This window comes from Sylvia atricapilla, chromosome 9 (assembly GCF_009819655.1).
Source record: "Sylvia atricapilla isolate bSylAtr1 chromosome 9, bSylAtr1.pri, whole genome shotgun sequence".
In the NCBI taxonomy this organism is placed as follows: Eukaryota; Metazoa; Chordata; class Aves; order Passeriformes; family Sylviidae; genus Sylvia; species Sylvia atricapilla.
Genome location: NC_089148.1, coordinates 21,016,143 through 21,037,263, shown reverse-complemented (window position 1 = coordinate 21,037,263; position 21,121 = coordinate 21,016,143). Strand labels below are relative to the sequence as shown.

At 40.4% G+C, this 21,121-nt stretch overlaps 1 protein-coding gene across 1 annotated transcript; it reads right to left on the bottom strand.

Annotated features, from left to right (window-relative positions):
- Positions 1 to 702: 702 nt before the first annotated feature.
- Positions 703 to 17,206, bottom strand: EPHX4 (epoxide hydrolase 4). The gene is made up of 7 exons (XM_066325202.1): positions 16,953 to 17,206; positions 13,978 to 14,063; positions 10,408 to 10,565; positions 8,243 to 8,371; positions 6,065 to 6,168; positions 5,016 to 5,164; positions 703 to 1,629 (listed from the first exon to the last, which is right to left on the bottom strand). The coding sequence occupies exons 1-7, from the start codon at positions 17,193 to 17,195 to the stop codon at positions 1,395 to 1,397; spliced, it is 1,104 nt and encodes a 367-aa protein (XP_066181299.1). The 5' UTR covers positions 17,196 to 17,206; the 3' UTR covers positions 703 to 1,394.
- Positions 17,207 to 21,121: the final 3,915 nt, after the last annotated feature.

Here is a 21,121-nt window from a genome sequence, read left to right as displayed (position 1 = left end):
AGGAGACTCTTCTGGGATTTGGAGAAGGGAATGAAAGCAGGTCTCCAGCCACGAGCTATCGCTGGGTAGACAACACCTCTTGGTCCTTCCTTGCGAGGGTAACACTGAGCAGGGACTGCACTGAGTACCCGAGTGGGACACAGTGGCTCAAAAGAGATGACACCCATGGCAGTGTGGGGATGTGTTGGGACTCCCCAGTATCTCTCAGCTCTCTTCTGCTCTGATGTCGACAGTTGGTTCAGGCTCACCTGGCCCTGATGCCTCCCCCAGTGGGCTCTTGTTCACCTTTGATTGTGCTTGCTCTGCAGATGGACAGGGAGGGAGGCTTTGGAAACCTGGTAGGCAGGTGACACCTATTCTGTGGTCTCCTATTTTTGCTTCTTTTCCCTTTGTAGTTCGCATACAGTTTTCTTCTCCCCTGCCATCACACACAAATTAATTCTACCCTTTGTGTCCATAATCACTGTGCCTCTTCCTCCTATAAACACAGGAACCTGGCAGCAGTTCTTGGAGACAAGAACAGTAGTTACTGACACAGGAAGGATAATGCCAACAATGAGACATTATTTTCAAGAAATGACACCAATCATAGCATGAGTGTCCAGGCTCATTACTGGAGCAGACACTCCAGCTTTTCAGGCACAGTTCTTAGCTTCAGCAAATCTCTCCGTAAGAACTCAGATGGAGTCAGTAAAGAGAGTTGTGTAAGTTGCATTTTATTAGACAGAGGTGGATTTGATACATGTTATATCTTAATTTTCCATTGTTCTTGTTCAGACATGTGGAGTGTACAGGTTTCCCAATTTTTTAGTCAAGAAAGAAAAACACATTGCACAAAGCAGCTGCATTCAACAATACAACAAGATACAGTTCATTATTCACTTGAAGACTAGAAACGTACCCAGAAAATCTTCAGTCGTTCAGTATGCTAAAATATAGATAAAAAGAGTTAATTACTGTTTAATGATAAAATACATTAAAAAAATTCAGGCAAATCTAGAATGAAAACTTGTGACTTTCTTCAGTATGGCACCACTCTATTGTTTCATTATAAATTTGTAAAAGGCACCACACATTAAAACTGTAAAGCAAGGAAGAAAACAAAACCAAGCAACTTTCCATGATTTTCTTTCTGTACAAATACACATGTATTTTAAGGCAGGTGTTTTTATGTGCAAAATACAAGTATACAAGTAAAACCAATGTTGGTATCATATATTCTCATACTCACTTCTTTTAGCTGTACGATTAGTGTCCAAATGTACAGTACAATGAAAACACTTTTCTCTAACAGAGCTCAAAATAGAAGGCAGGCTGGAAATATGGCCCTGATAACAATTAGGTTTTAAATCCAAAGAGCTTTTATTTAGACCCCTTAAAACATGTACAAACAGTCATTCTCTTTTTCTTTTTGTCTCTTCCTTAAGAAAGGTCCATATCAACTTGTTCACTATGTCAGGTTGATCCTGCTGGAGCCAATGACTGGCTTCGGACAAAATAGTTAATCTGAAATGATTTTTAACATAAATCCTTGTAATTTCTGCCATCTCAACTTCCATAAACGCATCTCTTTCTCCCCATAACAGCAGGGTTGGCATGATAACTTCATGGTGCTGCAGAGGTAGGCAGCTTTAAAAATAAAACACATTTAGTTAAGTCTTATTTTAATTTAAAAATCACCAAGTCATATTTCATTCAACACAGCTTTTGAAATCAATGCAGTGAATCTCACTGAAAACTTTCTAGGTTCCACAATATCTTCTACAATACCAAAAAACGCCCTGTAAGTCCAAGTTCTACCAAAATAACCTACTTAAACTTTCAGTATTTTAATTTTTTTTCTTAATACATAAAATACATATTCTTAATACATAAAATGATTATTTTATAAATATTACCTCATATTAGAGCCATTATGAAAGATGCAAGTAGCTAGAATGAAAAACTTTTCAGCATTAACCCAGAATTTATTGAGAATTTATCCCAGCAAATTTAACTAAGCTTGAATTGCCTACTTTTAGCCACATACAGTAACAGACCAGCTGTGACAATTCAAAACAGATTCCATCTGATCAGCTACAAATCTTTATTATATTAATGCAAAAATAGAATTATTTTAAACCAGTAATGTATAAAAAATTTCCTAAATAACCTTCTATGACATATGTAAGTACTAGTTTTAAACTTAGGAGTTAGTTAAGAGACTATGCTCTGTAAAAAGAGCAAGACAAAGAAGGTGACATGTCTTAGTTTAAAGTAAGACAAAGAATTTGAGACTTTGAAGACATTCTTCCTCCCTACTTACATGTGGAGTCAAGAAATGTTAATAAAAGATCACTTCAGATAATAATTTCATTTTGATCAATGAATTACAAGATTTCTTAAAATGGCCTTTTTTACCAGTGCATTTAAATCTCATTTTGCAAACAACCTGGCCTCACCCGCTGAACCACACCTTATTCATTGTACCAGTTTTAAAAATGGATAATCTGATATTCTGATTCAGTGCATTTACTCTAATCTCTTTACCTTTTAATCCAGTATCCTGGATCTCTTCACTATTAATGTGTGTTTCTTCAGTTCGGTAGAGTTTACTGTTTCGTGCCTTGCAAGATTTGTAGCTTCACTCAGGTAAACTCTATCAGGCTTCTTACAGGCTTTTTTGTCACTTTTCATTGCCTATGAACTATACTATATTTCTGTTCAGTCTGGAATATGGGAAATTATATCATGCCTGAAGTTTCTAGAAATGGCCTTTAATAACGACTAATGCACAGATTTTACATTTAGAAAGGGAAGTTCCATTTATGAAATACTAACACTCAGACCTTCATACAGCATTTTTATACAGCTTTTCTGCAAACAGTGAAGTACTTCTTAACTGTTCTAAGAGAATTAATCCCATTTTCTAAACAAATGGCATATCAGAAGAAATTAAACTTCCAGCTTCTTACCTATCTCTCTTAACCAAGCACGACAGAAAAGCTTTCTGGATTTATTCTCAAAGTGTTTGTATTTAATATATAGTGAAGGGAACGACTACTGTGCTACTTATGAAAAGATGCATTAGTGATGGGTGGAAGTAGGTTATTTCAATCATCTCTCTGGAAATAACATTCCAGAAAAATTAAGCTATGTAGAATGAAACTCCAAGTGGATATTAATGAGTTGGAATCCTTTAACACGTGGGTCACCAATATCAGCCCACTGAGAGTTATGGTGAATGCAATTCAATTGCATCCAAGTGCTGCTTAATGACTTAGATGACAGGAAGGGAAAATTCCAACCCAGTTTTCATATTTAACAATTCCCAGCCTGTAAGGTGTGACCATCAGAACTGATGACAAGAACTGAATGACTGATCTTTTCACTGCAGTCCCAAGCCTGCTGCACTGTGGCTGATAGCACCTAGATAAGATCCTCTGAATTACAGTGCAGGGGCACTTTCATTAGAAGAATAAAGCAAACAATGCCCAAACATACACGAACAGAGGAATTAACCGCTGTGGAGATAGTTTCTGATTTATAACTGATACTACACTTTCTTTTTGAGTCTGAAAAGGCCTGAAACAATAAAAATTCGGAACTCTTCCATCTGTCGCACGTGAGTCGCAGAGCGATTGAGCTCTCCGCGGCCCGTGGCTGCTGCTGCCAGCAGCCCGCGGTGCTGTGCACAGGCACTGAAGGTGCCGCGGGCGCTGTCGCCGCCCAGCCCTGGTCAGCCCTGCCCGGGGCTCCTGCAGGGCAGCCCTGCCACATCCCAGCCGATGGCATCGCCTGCCCTCTGCACAGCTTTAAACCTGGTACTGTCACCAGCACGGCCACCTCGTCTATTCTCCGGTGTCACCATGCCTGGGGTTCGCTTTCTGCTCTCTCCTTCCAGTTCTGTCTCAGCACCTAGCTCAGATCCCTGTTCTCCTCACAGTGCTTTCCCTGCCGATTGCTCTCCTGACAGTGGCAGCACGGATGGCACAGAAAGAGCAATGAAAGTGGTAGTAGATTTGGACCATGGAAAATGAAAACTTAATCTACTTCAAACATCTACTGCCCGAGTTTAGAGAAAGCAGGAAATTGCCATTTTAAAGGCTATTGGGAAGTTGGTCTTTTGCTAGAGAAGCATGCAGGACATTTGTCACTGCTGAAGACTGGAGACAGTAAAGGAAAAACAAGTTCAATAGCAGTCTTCTTGATACAGTCCTTCAAGTTAGTGCTCTAAGTCAAATATATGCAGAATTAACACTTCTGGCCCTGTTTTTGGTAGGTAAGAAGTGGGTGTCAGTCTGTAGGCCAAGCCCATTCCTTTCAGCAAAGTTAAAACCACTAGAAAACTGTTTGAGAAAATAAAATAAATATTAATCTTGCAAAAGTATTTCCTATTGTGATGCTCTCTGTTTTACTCCATGAAGTGAGTCTGCTAAGACAAATAAAGGAACAAAATAACCCCAAACCCAAACCAAAGCAGGTTAGTTTGAGGCTTAGTTATAAAAGTTACCTCTTCCACCTTTCTGGAAAAACAAACAAACAAACAAAAACCCCCACCTAAACACAATAGAATTCTGCCAGATATGGTTTTGTAAAGTTACAAGTGAGGATAACATTCTTGGATGCCACATTATCTAGTAGTATTATATAATAATATAACCTCTTGATAGATATTATCATAATATAAATTGTAATGTAAACAATTATTTGATGTTAATTTTAAAAGTATTATTTAGAGGTGGATTTTTGGGATTGCCATGGGGGCTGTGAATGAAGAAGGGTCTTTGCTTTATTAGAATTTGAAACACAGATTTTCCTTCCATGCACTCTGCTTGTTTTGCCGTTTTGTGTGGACACCTGACAGAACACACGTGGCCTCTCGCTGCTTTACCAGGCCTGTGCCCACCTAAGGGGGCTTCAGAACACACCTGGGGTTTCTTCTCTGGTTCAGCAGCAGGAGAGGAGCTGCAGGAACACTTCTGGGCTTCAGGGGACTCTCTAGAATATTTTCCTTTTGGGAATATTGTACTGACCTGAAAATAGTTCTGTAATGGTTAATGGGTCCTGTTAATGCTCCAGGTTGTGAAAAGACATAGAGATAAGCTTCAATGTCTTCTGCAGTTAATCTGCAGCCTTTCCTTCCAATTCCAGTGGCTTGGCTGGTAAATAAACTTTTCAGAACCTACAAAAGCAAGAAGAAAAAGATATTATGTAAGATAGCTGGAAAATAGGATTTCTCTCCTTCAACAGGACACATCTTTCTAAAATCTGTTAATGCATATTTATAAATCTATTTATGTTCAAAGTACAATGAATGGTTCAAATGAGTTTTTAGAAAGCTATGTGTAAATCAAGCACAGAGAAATACCAGTATTACCAAGTTACTGCCTCCTGACTTGCTACCTGGGATAGGCAAGGCAAGTGCAGGCACATAGATTTTTTGGGATGGCCAGATGATAGGGCAGGAGGGAGGATGGTTCATGACCTCCCAGCTGGCTGTGCCCTGTTTGTGCAGCACTGGGAGCTCTGCACACGGCTGGTGGTGTGTAGGAGGGTGTATCCTGCAGCTGCCTCGTCCTTTTCTATCTGCTCCTGCCTATTTCAGTATATACAAAGTGTTGGCCAAGGCTTCTCAGGCAGAATTAATCACCTGACAGAATGTGATGCCCAGACTCCCACACTGCCTGCCCTGTAGCAGGCGCAGAGATCAGAGGGTGTCCCACGGCACACAGGAACTTCAGAGGAGTCAGCAGGAATTCCCCAGGCACCAACTGTGTCCCACTGGTGTGGGCACAAGTAAAACCAGCTCACTCACTAGGTGGACTAATGCACTGCGGTGCTGGAGGTTAAAAGTACATCCTTCAGCACCTCCCAGAAATGCAGAAGTAAGAGTTAATCTCAGAGACTCTATGTACTTGTATGCTAATTTATATAAAGCTTAAAAAAAAAAAAAAAAAAAAAAAAAAAAAAAGCTCCATATTTTTTGAGTAATTATGACTACATCAGAAGGGATCAATGTAGGTGGCAATTCTTCCATTACTCACAGTTAGATGTATAAACAAGAGCATTCATTTTTGCTCACCTTGAAATCATTTAGTGTAAACATGAATTCAGGAAACCATGGCATTTGGAAAAAGAAGTAGTAACCAGATTTAATCAATTGTGATGGATGTCGTAGAATGTATTCTGAAACAAAAATGTCCATGAATTAAAAATGAAAACTGATGGCTCAAACAAAATTATTATTAGTATTACTATTTTATAAATTTAAAGGAATGTTTTAAAAATATTACATTAAATTATGCTGTGTGACAAAAGATGATTATTGTTTCAGGAGTAAACATATGATGGGGCCATTAAAAGATACTTATTTTATAAATGTTAGTAGAATCAGTCAGCAAAACAAAAGTTTGCCAAAGATTAGGTGAGGACAGCAACACTGGAGAGTTTAATTGCATGGTAGGTTTTCACTTAAAGATGTATTTGTGTCTTTTGTAAAGACACAATGCTTTTTGTCCAAAGCATTTTTTTCCAGATATGGAATAAAAGGCATAAATAGGTATTTCTCTCATCAATAGTATGATGCACAGAAATCTGTAGATGATGATCCAATGACATTCTAAAGACTGCATCACTCCTGTTCATAGAAGTACAGAATTTTTCTAACAGTGTCTTTCTAGCAATTTCAAGAACTGTAATCAAGGTCACATAGTCACTTTTTAAAGATTTTTACAGTAATTTTTAAAGACATAGGAGCATATATAGCAAAAGAAAATTATATATAACAAACTTGCATTGACTGGTTGTTGTTGTTGTTGTTGGTTTTTAAATTGTAAATTTGTGTCTCCAGTGAGTTTCAAGAGCCAACACTGACGTTCAAATACTCAAAGCAAGCACACAATGTGTGCAGGTACTAGGAAGTCTAGAACTTTTCCTTTACAGATGCAAATTCAGGAATGTAAAAACTGCATTCCCAACACAGGACATATTTCTGAAATACTAATTCTGGCAATGAATAAAAATGGGTTTTAAGCCAAATTAAATTGAAATGTTTACTATCTTCTAAATTTTCATATCTTAGACATTCTTAAATTACATTACCCATTATATTTTTCCTGATGGGCCATTGTCAGCACCCATCACTTTACTTTTCTGTACTATTTACAAACTGTGTATTTTGTTTTAATCCACAGTAGAATAAATTTGATGTAGGGAGAATTTGTGAAGCTACAGAACAGATTTTGTCGTTCAACAAATATGCAAACAAAAACTATAATAAAATGCAATTGTCTTCTCTACAGCCTCGCTCCTGCTCTCAGTGAAAACACTGCAAAAAGCTCCTACTTGCTCATGTGGTGAACAAATCTCTCCATGGGTAAGTGTGGATTAACTACCTGGCAAAATGTTCTTTAGTGTCTTAGAAAGGTACCCAAGAACACTGTGAGAACAAATGTGGATAGTGTGGCTGATCCCACAGTGTAAGGTCAGATTTACATTCAACTGAAATGAAAATTAAAGCTGTGCTGAATATTCTTAGCTATTTATGGGGAAATGGGGTGACTTTTTAAATCGAGATAGGGTAAGACCAGCAACTAAAAAATTAGAATTAGTGAGATAGTATGTTCCTTTTCATAACTGAATGTTGATATAATTCCATTTTATGAAATGTTTTGTAATTCTGGGTAGTAGACAAACTCAACTCTATCACATAACAAATAGTGAAACAAGTCCTGTTTCAGCAAAGTAGTGGCATATTTCTGAGCATCTAGTAAGTAGCCTGGAAAGACTTCTTCCAATGACTATTGCACTAGATCATAAATTGTCACTTGTCACCTAAATCAGGATGTAATTCTAATGTCTGATTCACATTCATACAAAGGCAGGGTTATGCAGATTTAATAATGCAGTGCAGCCTTTACCAAAGGGTAATACAATATAGATCCCTCTTTGAGAATTTTTTCCTGATCAAGTGGAACAAAACAGATCAATGTATATGAAAATTATGTTTGTGGAGCCTCAAGACTAAAAAAAAAAATCTGTAACTTTTGTTGCAAGCATTCCCACTCGCTACAATAAATTTATTTCCAGAAGTCAAATAAACACTTGATATCTTACTGTTTCATAAAATACAGTCCAGACTGTGAGAGCCATAGAGCACTGGCAGCTCATCTACTGAGGCAGGCTGTTGGTTCTCAAAGCAAACACAGTCATGACCAAAATGCAGACACTTTGGATTAACGAAGACTACAGTAAAACTTACCTGTAAATACAGAAGGATGAGGGAAATTAACCACGATCAGCTTAGTCACCATTTCAGGGTAACATATGGCCACTAACCAAGCGATCATTCCTCCCCAGTCATGGCCAATCAACACACACTTGTTGTATCCTACCACATAAACACAGATACGTGCTTTTATTTCGAAGGAACTAGCATCCATAGAAATTATCACATACAATAAAATCATGATTGAGCTAAATAGGTGGTTCAGCACATATAATAATGTAACTTTAATACTGGACTGCTTCCATTACTAATGGTCAGAAAAACACAGGACAATGTTACAGTTCAAAAATCTACAAATACTTCAAAGTATTTAATTTGACTTCATTAAATTTTAGCTATACAACCTCCATGTCACCCTGAAGTCACTCAGTGTGCAGATGGCCACCCTGTTCACATCTTGGCCAGTGCAGGGTCAGATAGACAGTTCAGTCTGCAGGCATTATAACACACATACATTTGCCATGTTTAGGGAGTTTGGAATTGGAAACTGCAGACAAGAAGACTGAGCCATCTCCTGAGCACCTCCAGAACAAGATAAATCCTAATGAATTTCTCTGAACATGAGAGGTTATCTAAGCCAATGCCATCCTTATGCAAAAGTGGGCATTACACTTAATAGCCATATATATATAGCATGTGCAAACACTCCCATTTATATACTTAGGAGGCCCATAGCTTTTCTCCATAAGCTGTTTTGTTGGCAATTTTTAAAGTTCTGGACATTCACATACTTATTCTTTCATCAATAAAAATTGTATTTTAGCAGCAATGGAAGGGGCATGAGCAGGAGAGTGACCAAGTGTTTTGAAAGCTTAACCACCCCTTCTTGAACCACTGCGGGAAAATAACATACTATAATGTCAGATACCATCACCCTCCTCATGGAGGACTGGAATGTTGAGCACACAGACTACAAATGAAACACATAAAAGCCAAGATGTTTAGAATTCTGACATCAATTTGGACACAGTTGTCAAAGAACCTTATAAATCCTCTTGGATAGAAATCTTTTGGAGCACTTTTGATGTAATCAAGTCCTCCAAAAGAATTTAACTTGGGATTAGGACAAACAAAGATAACAAGGCTCCAAAGTGCTTTTTCCAAAAAATTTAAATCCCTCTGAAACTGAATTATGTTGAGAGCACTTCTCAAGCATAACCATGGCATTACCATGGAGATTAACGCAACCAGCAAAGGCTGGAAAATGTCAACACTGTGTGAGGACTGCCTGCCCAATCTTTTGCCAATACTCAAATATCACAAGCAAAGCAAATCCTAAATTCAAATCTCAGAACCTGAATCACTGCTCTATTATTTCTTCATGTGAAATGCGGTAAGTTGTTTTACTATTGCTAGAGTGTCCAGGGAATTAAAATGATTCAGAAATGACAGTCTAATCCCTTATGTTGCTCTTGGTGTGGAAGGGAAATACCCTTCACCAGGGGTTCCAATTTATCACCCAAACAGGGGCACTTCAAACTGAACTTGGGGGGCAAATTTTGCACTTCAGCTCTAGACCCTTGCACTGTGTATTTGCCACAGAGAGCAGCATGGCCCTCATCCTCCCTTCTGCTCTCACTTTTGTGTAAGACAGAGTGATTCAGCTCTTGAGAACTGACTGTTGTGCAGGAGTAGTATTTTCAGAGAGTTTTCTTTTTTTTTTTCAATACAGCAGATGTACTCTCATAATCTCTGTAAAGCCCACTATATTTATTATGTTTTGTTTGTGCAAGAAGATATATGTCATCTGATATAAATTCCTTGGTCTGCAAGTGCTTTAAGACTCTAACTCAGAATATTATCCACTAAGTGCAAGTGGTTAAGAGGAAAAACTTAGGGAAAAAGACCATAGGTTTTTACTGCTGGATTTTACAGCACATAGGAATTTTCTTCTCAAAACTCATGATGGAAAAATTATCTTTACGTATTGCTTATACTGACATACACATTGTAATTAGAAAATAAACATTTTTCATTTATAATTGTCAAAAAATATTAGTATCCTTAGATTTATATCTATAGACATTTGTAATGCATATATATTTAAAAAAAAAACAGTTCTAGATATTTACGTGTTTTTTTTTCCTAGAAAAGCAAGTCATTCATGAGTCAAGTAGGATTTTCCTCTACTAACGCACCTAGAGATTCCAAAATATCCTTTATGTCTGCTATCAGGCAATCTAACTTGTAATTTTCTTTGTGAGGAGGAGCATCTGTTTCTCCATAACCTCTCAAATCCAGGGCCACCACTCGATATTCACTTTTAAATTCCCTCAATTGATGGCGCCAAGAATACCTAACAAAGAGGAAAAAAAGTTGGAGTTACAAGGTCAAGCAGTATGATACAAAAAATGTACTCAATGCTTTTGCACCCAAATATTTGAGGGTAAACTAGCATGAATTGTTTGCTATGAGATTCTTTATTCTTTCTGTGCTGTGCTGATGGTCCTTTGAGGCTGCAGTGCTTGCTTCTTAAATTCCCCAGTAACAAAGTGCAGCTGCCAGAAATGGGGCATGGCCAGAGCCAGGGGTTTTCAACAGTTCCTGGAGTCTGGCATAGTCCCTTTGCTGCAAAGGAAGCAGGCATAAACCAGAGCACTGGGATTATTCTGTTTTATCCTTGGAGCCATAGCAGCATCAAAGAAGTAAGGTCTGAAAAGCTTTCTCTCCTCCATGGCAGCTATGTTCTGCAATTTTTTTTTCTGTTCAGAATAAGAATGTCAGATAATTCATAAATAAACCAAAGAAAGAAATCCAGTTAATAACAAATTATCTTGATGAAGTTTATAGATTTATCCTGTGTACACTTTCATCTGTGTCATGGTACCAGAACTGTTGCAGAGCAAGCTCTCTCAGTGTGTTGGTACTGGACAAAATATTTCATCCTTGTGTTTCCATGGAAAAGAGTGATAGCATTACATACATCAAAAGGTATACAAAGACAAGAGCTCAGGCAAAGGCCTGGGCTATTCCTCACTCTGTAACTGTATGTAGTGACTAGATGTGTATTATGAAGGAAAAAATAAAAAGAAAATTGTGAGTTTTATCCTGCAAGAACTACCTCCCCTCCAGCTGTTATTGAAACCAAAAAAATTTCAGGATAGCCAGTACCAAGACAGATATGGCCTTATCTCACACTGTAATAAAAATATCTGTGAGAAACACGATCCTTCTGGACATATATAACAGTGACTGCATCCCTCTGTGCTAGGATCTAGCTCTTACTTCTGCTTATTTCAAGAGTTTCAGCTAAAGGATATATAACATTTGGATCATTGGTGGCTGTAAGAGCGATGCACAGAATTCTACCTTAATCCAAACAGTGTCTGTATCAGACCATGGGCTCTTCCACTTTGCTTCCAGCCTTTTTGAACTTAAATAATGTTACAGGAACATTCAGTGACACAAATCTGTATTCATATAAACAAAACAGTCAGAACATTTTCATTTCAGTGCTGTATAATGCTAAGACAAGGTTTAGCTGAGATCTCCAGGAATGAATTTTTTAACGGTGTTACATAACGACTTGGAAGCTGAATTTGCCATGGTAACTGTTGCAGCTATTCTATATACTTCAGTAAGAAGAAAGAACCTGGCCCATAAATAAATAAATCGACTATTTTTTGTTTTCAGAAAATGTCTACAAGCTATTCTCATCCTCTGTTTTCACAACAATCCATCAGTCTCCAAATGTCTGACCTATCAAATGGGTAGGTTTTATTTTCAAAGAAACCCTTTTATCCCATATGATATATAACTATTGGAAGCAGAATTTGGAAATTGAGTTATGAATGCCTCCATGTTCATAAGGTTGAATCTATTTTGAGACTTTCTGATCACATTCGTTCTAAAAGGCAAGTAGTATAAAATGTAGCAGCTCACACACAACTTTTAAGTACTCAGCTCCCTCCACACATTATGCCTAATTTCAAGTATTTTATTATTGACCTTCCACACTCTATTTATTTGCAAGTTCTTATGCATCTAAACCACTCATTGGCTCTGGTGTATTACATTCTTTAGTGATCCATCACCCTCAGACATTCTCTATCACTCTTAGTGGTCACTATTGTCTGGTTATATTTGCCCTATTTATAACCTTGAGATATTTGTAGGCAGAGGATTTGTTAAAATTAAGAACCGTAATTGTGGATAATACCCTTTTTGTTTTCCTAGACAAACAATACAATTTTGATGCTGCTTTACATCTCTTAAATTTTGGTTATTTTATCTTTTGCTCTCAGAACAATCTCTATTCCTGAATGAAAAATTATTCACTGAGTGAATAACAACCTGACACAGCTATTCGGAATATGACTGGTTTACAGACTATTACCATCTAGTGTTCTTTTTAGATAGAACTAAATGTGTTAGATAGAACTTCTATGATAGAAACTATGCTATTGGTGGTCCCAGTGACCTACATAACAGGTTTTTTTATTCATCCCTTTTGAATGGTCAGGCAATACAATCCAGTAGCTGCCACTTATAGCATGACTCACTATTCTAAACTGTAAGAATGACTTTCTGCTTTTTAAAGATAATATACCTGATCTCAGTAGAATATGTCTATAAAATGCTAATTTCTCCATCACTATTTCTCCATAGGGAAAATAACTGTAGTCTCATTGCCTGACTGTTAGAATATGCTTTGTGCGTATTTATATGCATAATGTTTGAATAGAATATCACTGGCCCATCTGACTGTCCTTTCAATCAAAGTTTGCAGCTTTAATAATTTCAGATGGCAATTCATTACTAGAATAATGCACTTCTTTGAAAATTTAAAATAAATGTGACCGTTCCATCAGCCTCAAGGGCATCAGTACCTGGGGGAAATTGCTGAGGGAAGAGGACTGACCTCTCTTCTACTTGGGTCAGTGTAGCATGGGATGACCTGAGTAGAGATTGAAAGCTCACAGTTCCAGCAGTGGCCTCCAGCCCCACAGCTGAGTTTGGAAAGGAGAAGGATCGTTTACCTTGCTGAATTACTGGCATTAGTACTTCCCTTAGTCTCTTACTGGTTTTCCTGTGCAAGTTCTGTAAGCCATGCTTCACTAGTTAAACCTGACAATGACAGCCCGAGCAATTTGCTTAAATCATTGGACATGTGACTGCTTTTCATAGTTATAAACAAACATTTAGGATTGGGTTTGATTCATCATTCATCTTGTGATGAACTAATAATAGAACCTTTTTCCCCGAGTAGCATTCTGAAATTAGGCTGTACAATAGTCTATAGAACTCATAGTTCTTCCCCTCCCCCAGTTAAAAATTAATATATAGTATTTTTAATAAATGGAGCAATCCAGATTGCACTTAAAATACAATAGATCCTTAATGGATTTTAACACCCTCTGCTATAATTCATAAGTTTAGCCATATAGTACAAGTACTATCCAAACAGTATATTTGTTTAAAATTAGCAGTTCCTTCACAAAGTTTGCTGGAAAGACTACATACCTGAGGAAAAATGGATTGACAGTACAAAAAAGATGGTTTGTTTGTATTAGTTTTAAGGAATTTTTTTGCAGATGCTGCAGTAAAAAAAATGTTTCAATGGTTAGTTGCCTACTGAAACTTCATGCCATTAGTATTCATAAATACATATAAGGGGGATCACACTGGGGACATTTAAGTAGAGATGTTCGTCCTTGGGTATCTTATGCAGCCTCTTTTATAATAGAAAATGGTGAAGGGAGTTTTACCAGAATTCTGGAAAGCCATGAAGCAGCAACATGAGTGGTTTGCCCCTTTCTCCTGCAGCCACATAGTGGAATCGTAACCCTGAATCCTAAAATAAGAGAAAAAAGCAGTGTGTTTATTGCTGCATAGAACTGCTGTTCTGGGATTTGAGAATGATGATGTTTCAGACCATATTCTAAGAAACAATTTATTACACCTAAAAACCCCTCAAATTATCAGTTCTGAAGCTGAAGCCTTCCGTGCTTCTGAGATAGGTATCTGCTACACCCTGGCAATGCTGAGTATCCCACAGCCTGCACAGCCACCACTGCTTCTTCCAGGAGGGACCCTCCCCAGTCCCTGCCTGTGTGCCCGTGGGCCAGCCCTGCCCTGAGCACACAAACACTTCTGCCAGAGCACTGCCTGGCACAGCCAGGGGAAATGCAGGATATTGTCACAGCAAGCACACTGCTGCCACACAGACACCAGTCATGTGCCTTACAGAAAGATTTCAAATTGCAGTACACTTTAAATGCACTCCCAGTCTTTCCGTTAGCTGGTAAGATTATGCAACTATTTAAAACCATCACATTGCGTTCTGGCACGATAAAGGAACACATGGATTCTTTACAACCAAAGCAGTCAAAATTAAGCAACTAGAAAGCAAGACATTAGTGCTAGTTTTTATCGTTCTACATTTCAGACTCACTTCAGAAAATTAAGCTTTAATGTTGTAATCTTGCTGCCTTGTCAATAGTCGGTTTCTGATGCATCTTTTAAGAAAATGCATCTTATGAGAATTACAAGCAGGCAACTTACTTATTGTAGAAGCTGAACACTGAAATGCCATTGAATGGATGTACACAAGCTTACACTGAGTGAAGGTCAAATCCAGTAGAATTTAAATAAATTGTGATTATGACCTAGAGGTTTTATTGAATTCTGACACAGAAGTGGGTACAGAAGCTGGGAGTTAGCTTGCAAAATACTGTTTAGAAGTCATGTGAAAGAAACTACAGGAAGAAGAGTTGTACAGTTCCTGAACAAATGTCCAAGCCTTCACTGTCTCTGCTACTTCAAAAAGAAAGAAAAACTCATGGCCTTTGCTGCACATCAAGAGCCAATATCAGGGCAAGGACCACAAATACATACAAAAAATGTTTTCTTGCCAAAGATGCTTCAAATGCTCTGAGATATCTTGACACTCATACGTCACTAATGAGCAGCAAACCCATTAATTTATAATCTCATTCTTGAAAGGGCTCTGAAGAGGGAACTATTTGGATTCTTTATGCTTGCTCTGGATATAATAGAAACTTTTTCTCAGTTTTGCCCCTAATTACACTGATATTTCACCTCTGGGATGCCAATGAACTTGAAGTCTCTAGAGGTAAAAGTAAATTCCTAGTAAATTTTGGGGTCATTACATCATCTGTGGCATTCTCCAGAGTCACTCTGCCTTTGATCCTTTTATAATTTTTAATATAAAATTATATTAAAATATATTTTATAATAAAATATAAAATATATTTAATAAAATATATTTTACTATATTTTGTATAAAAAGGAGAAGTTTCTCAGTCTCCTTTCACAGTCTCTCATTTAGTGCCTAACAGGTAAGCCCTCCTCCATGCTGCTTCTTTCAGTCAGCATCCTCTTGGGATTTACCCTCCATGTTTTTTATTTTAATCTCTTTGTTGTTTTTAAGGAACTTCCCTTTACTCCTGAACATTTAATCCCTACCTTGTACAGCAGTAGTTTAAATATCTCATGGCCCAAACTAAGCCCATCCTTGACTTTTTCAGTTGCTGCTGTTCCCTTCTTTCCACCTGCCCAGAGCAGACGCACGATGTTGCCACCTTTTCCAACACTGACTGTTTTATTGAAATCTGAATGGATTTGTAGGATATATGTGTTTGGAAAGTAATCCATAGCCTGCTGTTACCCAACAGCAAGAGCTTCTTATTTCCTGAAATGAGTGATCAGCTGTCACATTGACAGCAATTCGAATTGCCCCCAAATGCTCTTCTATTGCTGTCATACCCCTCTCACTTCCCCAGCAGCCTGTTCATTTACTGCTTTGTGCTACAGGAAAAAAAGAACATGTCATATGTCATATGAGTGAAAAAGCCCACACATGCCTCCTAATGATGTTAGCAAAAGAAAACAAGCAAATTATGACAAACTGAGGCTCACTAATTTATATTAGTACTGCCTGGCACAAAACATTGCACAGAACCCTGGGAACAGAGATTTTCGTGCTTATTTTATGAAAAATAGCACTTGCTGTGCATTCTCTGCTCACCTATAACTGCAAAAGAACCCTAGGTAATACAACTTCATTTAGAGCATTCAGTAAAGGAGCAAATCACAGGTAGAGACCTGAAACAAGTACAGAAATTAACTGCTGGGTTAAACTGCACAACCTGAGGGACAGCAATTAGCTTCTTGCTCTACGTTTTCCCTGTGACGGTGATGCACGGAACGAGCTTCCCGGTGCCCTGGGCAAACCGTAAATAGCAGAGAGAGCAGAGGCGGGGCGGGGAGGCTGCGGGAGACCCAGGGCCGACGAGCCCCTCACCGCCCACCCAGGGCTCCGCGCTCGGGCCGGCCACCGCGTCCTCCCGGCCCGAGGCCCCGCAGCCCGGCCGGCCACGGCACCGCTCCCCCGGCAGCGCAGGCAGGCGCTGGGTGCGCGCAGCTGTGCGAGAACACACGGCAGGGCCAGCGGGCTGTCCGCGCCCCGCACACAGCAGGGCGGGCAGGGCTGGGTGCCGTGCACAGCTCACCGCACACAGCAGGGCGGGCAGGGGTGGGTGCCGTGCACAGCTCACCGCACACAGCAGGGCGGGCAGGGATGGGTGCCGTGCACAGCTCACCGCACACAGCAGGGCGGGCAGGGGTGGGTGCCGTGCACAGCTCACGGCACACAGCAGGGCGGGCAGGGGTGGGTGCCTGCGCGCCCAGCGGGACCCGCTCCCCTCGCCCGCGCCCTCACCTTGATGCGGACGTAGCAGTGGGTGCCCAGGGAAGGGTCGTTCAGGCAGGCGGGGGGGTTCTCCCGCACCATCCAGCGGAAGGTCTCGCCCGGCCGCCGGCCGATGCTCCAGAGCAGCCGCAGCCCGGCGATGCAGGCGCACACCCCGCAGTAGCTGTAAACCAGCGCCCAGAACAGCAGCGCCCGGGCGGCCACCATCACCCGGCGGGCGGGCGGAGGGCACGCAGCGCCGGGTCTCGCCATCGGGCCCCGCCGCCGCCGTCCCCGCCGGCCGGGAGGGGCTCGGAGCGCCGCCGCCGCCAGGAGCCGCCCGAGCGGAGGCACCGGGAGCGGCGGCGGCGCGCCCGCCCCGCGGCCCTCGCCCCGCGCCGCCGCCGGGCACAGCGCCGGGCACAGCGCCGGGCACAGCGCCGGGCACAGCGCCGGGCACAGCGCCGGGCACAGCGCCGGGCACAGCGCCGGCCGCCCGCACGTCGCCGGGCCCCGGGCGGTGCCTCGTGGTCGCGCCCGCCCGCGCAGGGCTCGGCCAAGGAGGGCTCCGCTCCCCAGATAGTTGGCGAAAGAGGCCGAAGCCGTCCTTGGGGCGGCGGGGCGCGGCCGTGTCACCTGCGCGCTCCAGCAGAGCCGCCCGACACATCGGAACGCGCTCGGAATGTCATTGGGAGCGGCGCGGCCGCGGCCGGAGGGCTCTGCCCAACCCGTGCCGGCCCCGGGCCCGGCGGCGACCGCGCTGCGCGCTCCGAGCGCGCCCTTGAGCGCCCTTACCTTATTGCCCTGCCGGGCTGGGTGACTACAGGCATGGATGGGGCTGTGTGCTCGCAACGTAGTGGTTTTCAAGACTTCATTCTTTCACTGCCACTTCACTCTTGCCCATTTAACGGTGATTTTTAAAACGTATTTACAATTTTAGTTATGTTATTACTAGTAAATATTTCTTAAAAAGCTAAATTGCCTAAATTTATCTTAGTCTGTCTCAATATCTCAACTCCTGAGGGCTGATAGAGGTTGAACAATTCCGTGCCTGCCCATTAGTAAATCACTACAAACATACACCAAGGAGTCACTGTCTCATACAAGGCCAGAGATGCCAGGGTAAGAGGAAAATCTCCAGTCTGTCTCCTGTTAACCTACTGATATGCAGGGTAAAGGGTAATTTAAAACTAGAATGGCTCACATATTCCAAAACTGTAAGTAAGTACAAGTGTATGAAGCAATATGAAGCAATTGATTTAACAGGTTGTAAAAGTGCATTATAAGAAATTAGTTATATAGCTCTAGAAGATAACAAAATGTGGACATGGTATTTGCTGACTACAAGAAAGGTATAGTAATTGAGCTTGCACGTCAAATCCTGATCTAACTCACTGCATGACCTGCTCACCTTTTCTCCTAGATCCTTGGCTTCTCAGACTAGAGGATGTGGGCAGGTTCAAGACTTTTGGAGGCCATGTGAGAGTCACAGCTTCTTGCCATTTGAAGAGAGCAGTGTTGCCAAATTTCACAAATTTAATGAAAGACAAAATTTGTCCTTGGTCCAAATGAGTCTGTAGGATTAGAACTCAAGAAATATTTATTCCAGGAAATATTTTTGCTCTGTCCAGCAGCGCAAGTAGAAGCTGGTACAAAGACACCCTCCATCTGTTAATTCTAAGATATGCAATTCAACGAGCTAGTTTTAAAAAAATTGGATAAGCATGTATGCAGACAGAATATATATAATTTTTCACTATGCATCTACAGCTTGTAGATGACTTTTGTCTGTAACATACCAAATGCTTTCTCCTACTTGTTCTAAATTCAGACTTACAAATATAGACACTGATGCTGAATCCTAGGCCCATTGAAGGCAGTGACAGAATTAATGCTGGTTTCAACAAGGTCAAAATTTTTCCGTTTTTAGAAAAATAAAATAAAATTAACTAATGCAGCAGAAAGGAATGTTATAAAGAATGGCCTGTTACTGCATTTTTATGAATTTAAAAGTTTAAACAAGCTACAACCGTAATATGAATTTATTTTCTATTACTAAAGATAACATTTTAAGTAGCTATAAAAAGCTGCTAAGCTTCCTGTTATCAATAACACACATTAAATACCAGCAACCTACATCAGCTGCCAATGCTGAATACACTATCCATGATCCCTGCTCCTTGTCTGAGCACAAGCCTTACAAACTCAAGGTCAGGAGCATTAACAGTCTGCAGGGGAAAAAGGTGCAGGGCTGTTTAAGGCCCCCTCATTCTCCTGGGCAAGAAGAGAAGGAACATCAGATGCAGATGATTCAGTTCAGAGCCCGACTTCTGCAGGCTCCAGTAGGATTACATGAATCACGCCTACCGAGCCTGAGCTTTCCCTTCGTGCTCAGATTACTCACACCGCCAACCCTGGGATTAGCATACAGCTCATTTCTTATGCGTCAGACTTGGTGCTAATGACCTTTCTGGTAGGGAGGAAGTCTTTGCAACTTCTCAATATCAGAGTAAGCAGCAGCAGAATTTTCCCTGAAGTGCACCTCAGTAAACCAGCGACCCAGTTAGATAAATTAGGAAGTTTGGCAGGAGCAAAACTTCCAAAGCTGTTGTTTATATCACATAGCCATCAAATTGCCTACTAAACCAGTAATCAGAGTTAATTACTGGAAAACATCCCCTAAGAAAAACTGGAAAACACTTTTGAAATCCTGAAACTGACCACAAGCTTTCATTTGCCTTCAAAGAAAGGCTGATGAAAGATTTATGCACAGCAATCACAAAATCCCCATAGTCATCTAGAATACAAGAAAGAATAAGGATGGAACCATGATGTGCCTTAGTATACAAAGGTGTTTGGCCAAGCCATGCAGTACTTGTACAAAGAAAGAAGCAGAGCAAATTTTTTCACAAAAATAGAACCAAGTCTGTTTTTATTTTATTCATCACTAGCTACCTCAATAGTGATGTCAAACCTCTAAATTATACAAACCTTTTGGCTATGGAGTTTAGCTATGCCATCTTCAGGTAGTGGATACGGATCTGGTATCAGAGCTGAGAAGAAGGTATTGCTGGTGACTGAGCAGTTCTGAGCAGTGTTTGCACAAATAAACTGCTGCACACCCTAATGCAGGATCTCTGGGCACCTCCACCTGTGCTGCCTTAACTGCGCTGTTTTCCAAGGAAGCTGTAGAATTCCTCTGTTATTTAGGAACACTTCGTACTGTAGGACCACACTGTCCACATACATGCGGCAAACCTGTTTGTAGAGGCAAATACATTTTCCAGGATTTTGCAGAAGAAAGCTTAGAATCTTCTACATCTCATATGAATAAGAAAAATTAAGAGCCCTGACTATTATGACTATTAGTTTTTTGTCTTCTTTATATTTTGGTTTTCTCACTTCTGAATTATTTCTCACTTCTAAATTATTTCTCACTTCTAAATTATTGTTCTAATGGGTGCCAAGCCAAACAAACCCCAGGGCAGATGGTCTTACATGCTTTGACAGTGTGCTTTGCCCTCCATAAGGTGCCATCTGCCTGTTTATCTTTTGTCAGCTCAACTAATCCTGGTTCTCTGAGAGACAAAAGAGGACAACTTTGCACATCACTGATTCTGCCTCTGCAGCCTGACCAACTCATAGCTGATAGTAAGAAATTTACCACATTCCATTTATTAGTGACAGAGGAACTTCTTGACCTAATATCTTACCTTTCATTTATATGTAAATACAATCTACTAGCATAGACACAAACATGCAAGTGGCACATTAAAGCAGCTGTTTTCACAAATAATAAAGGTAAATGAATGGTGTAACAGAACTTAGTACACCTTTTAACTGTTAGGTAGCTAACAGTTTATTTAAGCAGCTTGTCGTTTGCAGAGGGTATCTACCCAAGTGGTATTTCTGCATCTTTGAGTGTGTTCATTGCTTTGGGCAAACAAGTCTTAGAGGCTTGTTACTCACATTCAGAGCCAGTCTCCCTTACCTCTGGATTCAGCCTTCTGTCTGGAGACAGGAACTGATTATCCTCTCCAAGTGACTTGGAGGTTGCAAATAAAGGGTTTATCAGATTAGCATTAGCAGCACTGACATTGTGACTTTAGGCCATCATGACAGTATAGACTCAAGCTGGAATTAGTTTTTGAAGGAACAAAAGTACCAGTCCATACCAGCAATGCCCATATAACTTTATC

Excerpts from the sequence above, each read along its gene's own strand:
- EPHX4 (XM_066325202.1), bottom strand. The coding sequence starts at position 17,195 with ATGGCGAGACCCGGCGCTGCGTGCCCTCCGCCCGCCCGCCGGGTGATG. Across the intron at positions 10,566-13,977 it reads CATGGCTTTCCAGAATTCTG|GTATTCTTGGCGCCATCAAT; the intron begins GTAAAACTCCCT and ends CCTCTTTGTTAG. Across the intron at positions 1,630-5,015 it reads CATTACAGAACTATTTTCAG|CTGCCTACCTCTGCAGCACC; the intron begins GTCAGTACAATA and ends TTATTTTTAAAG.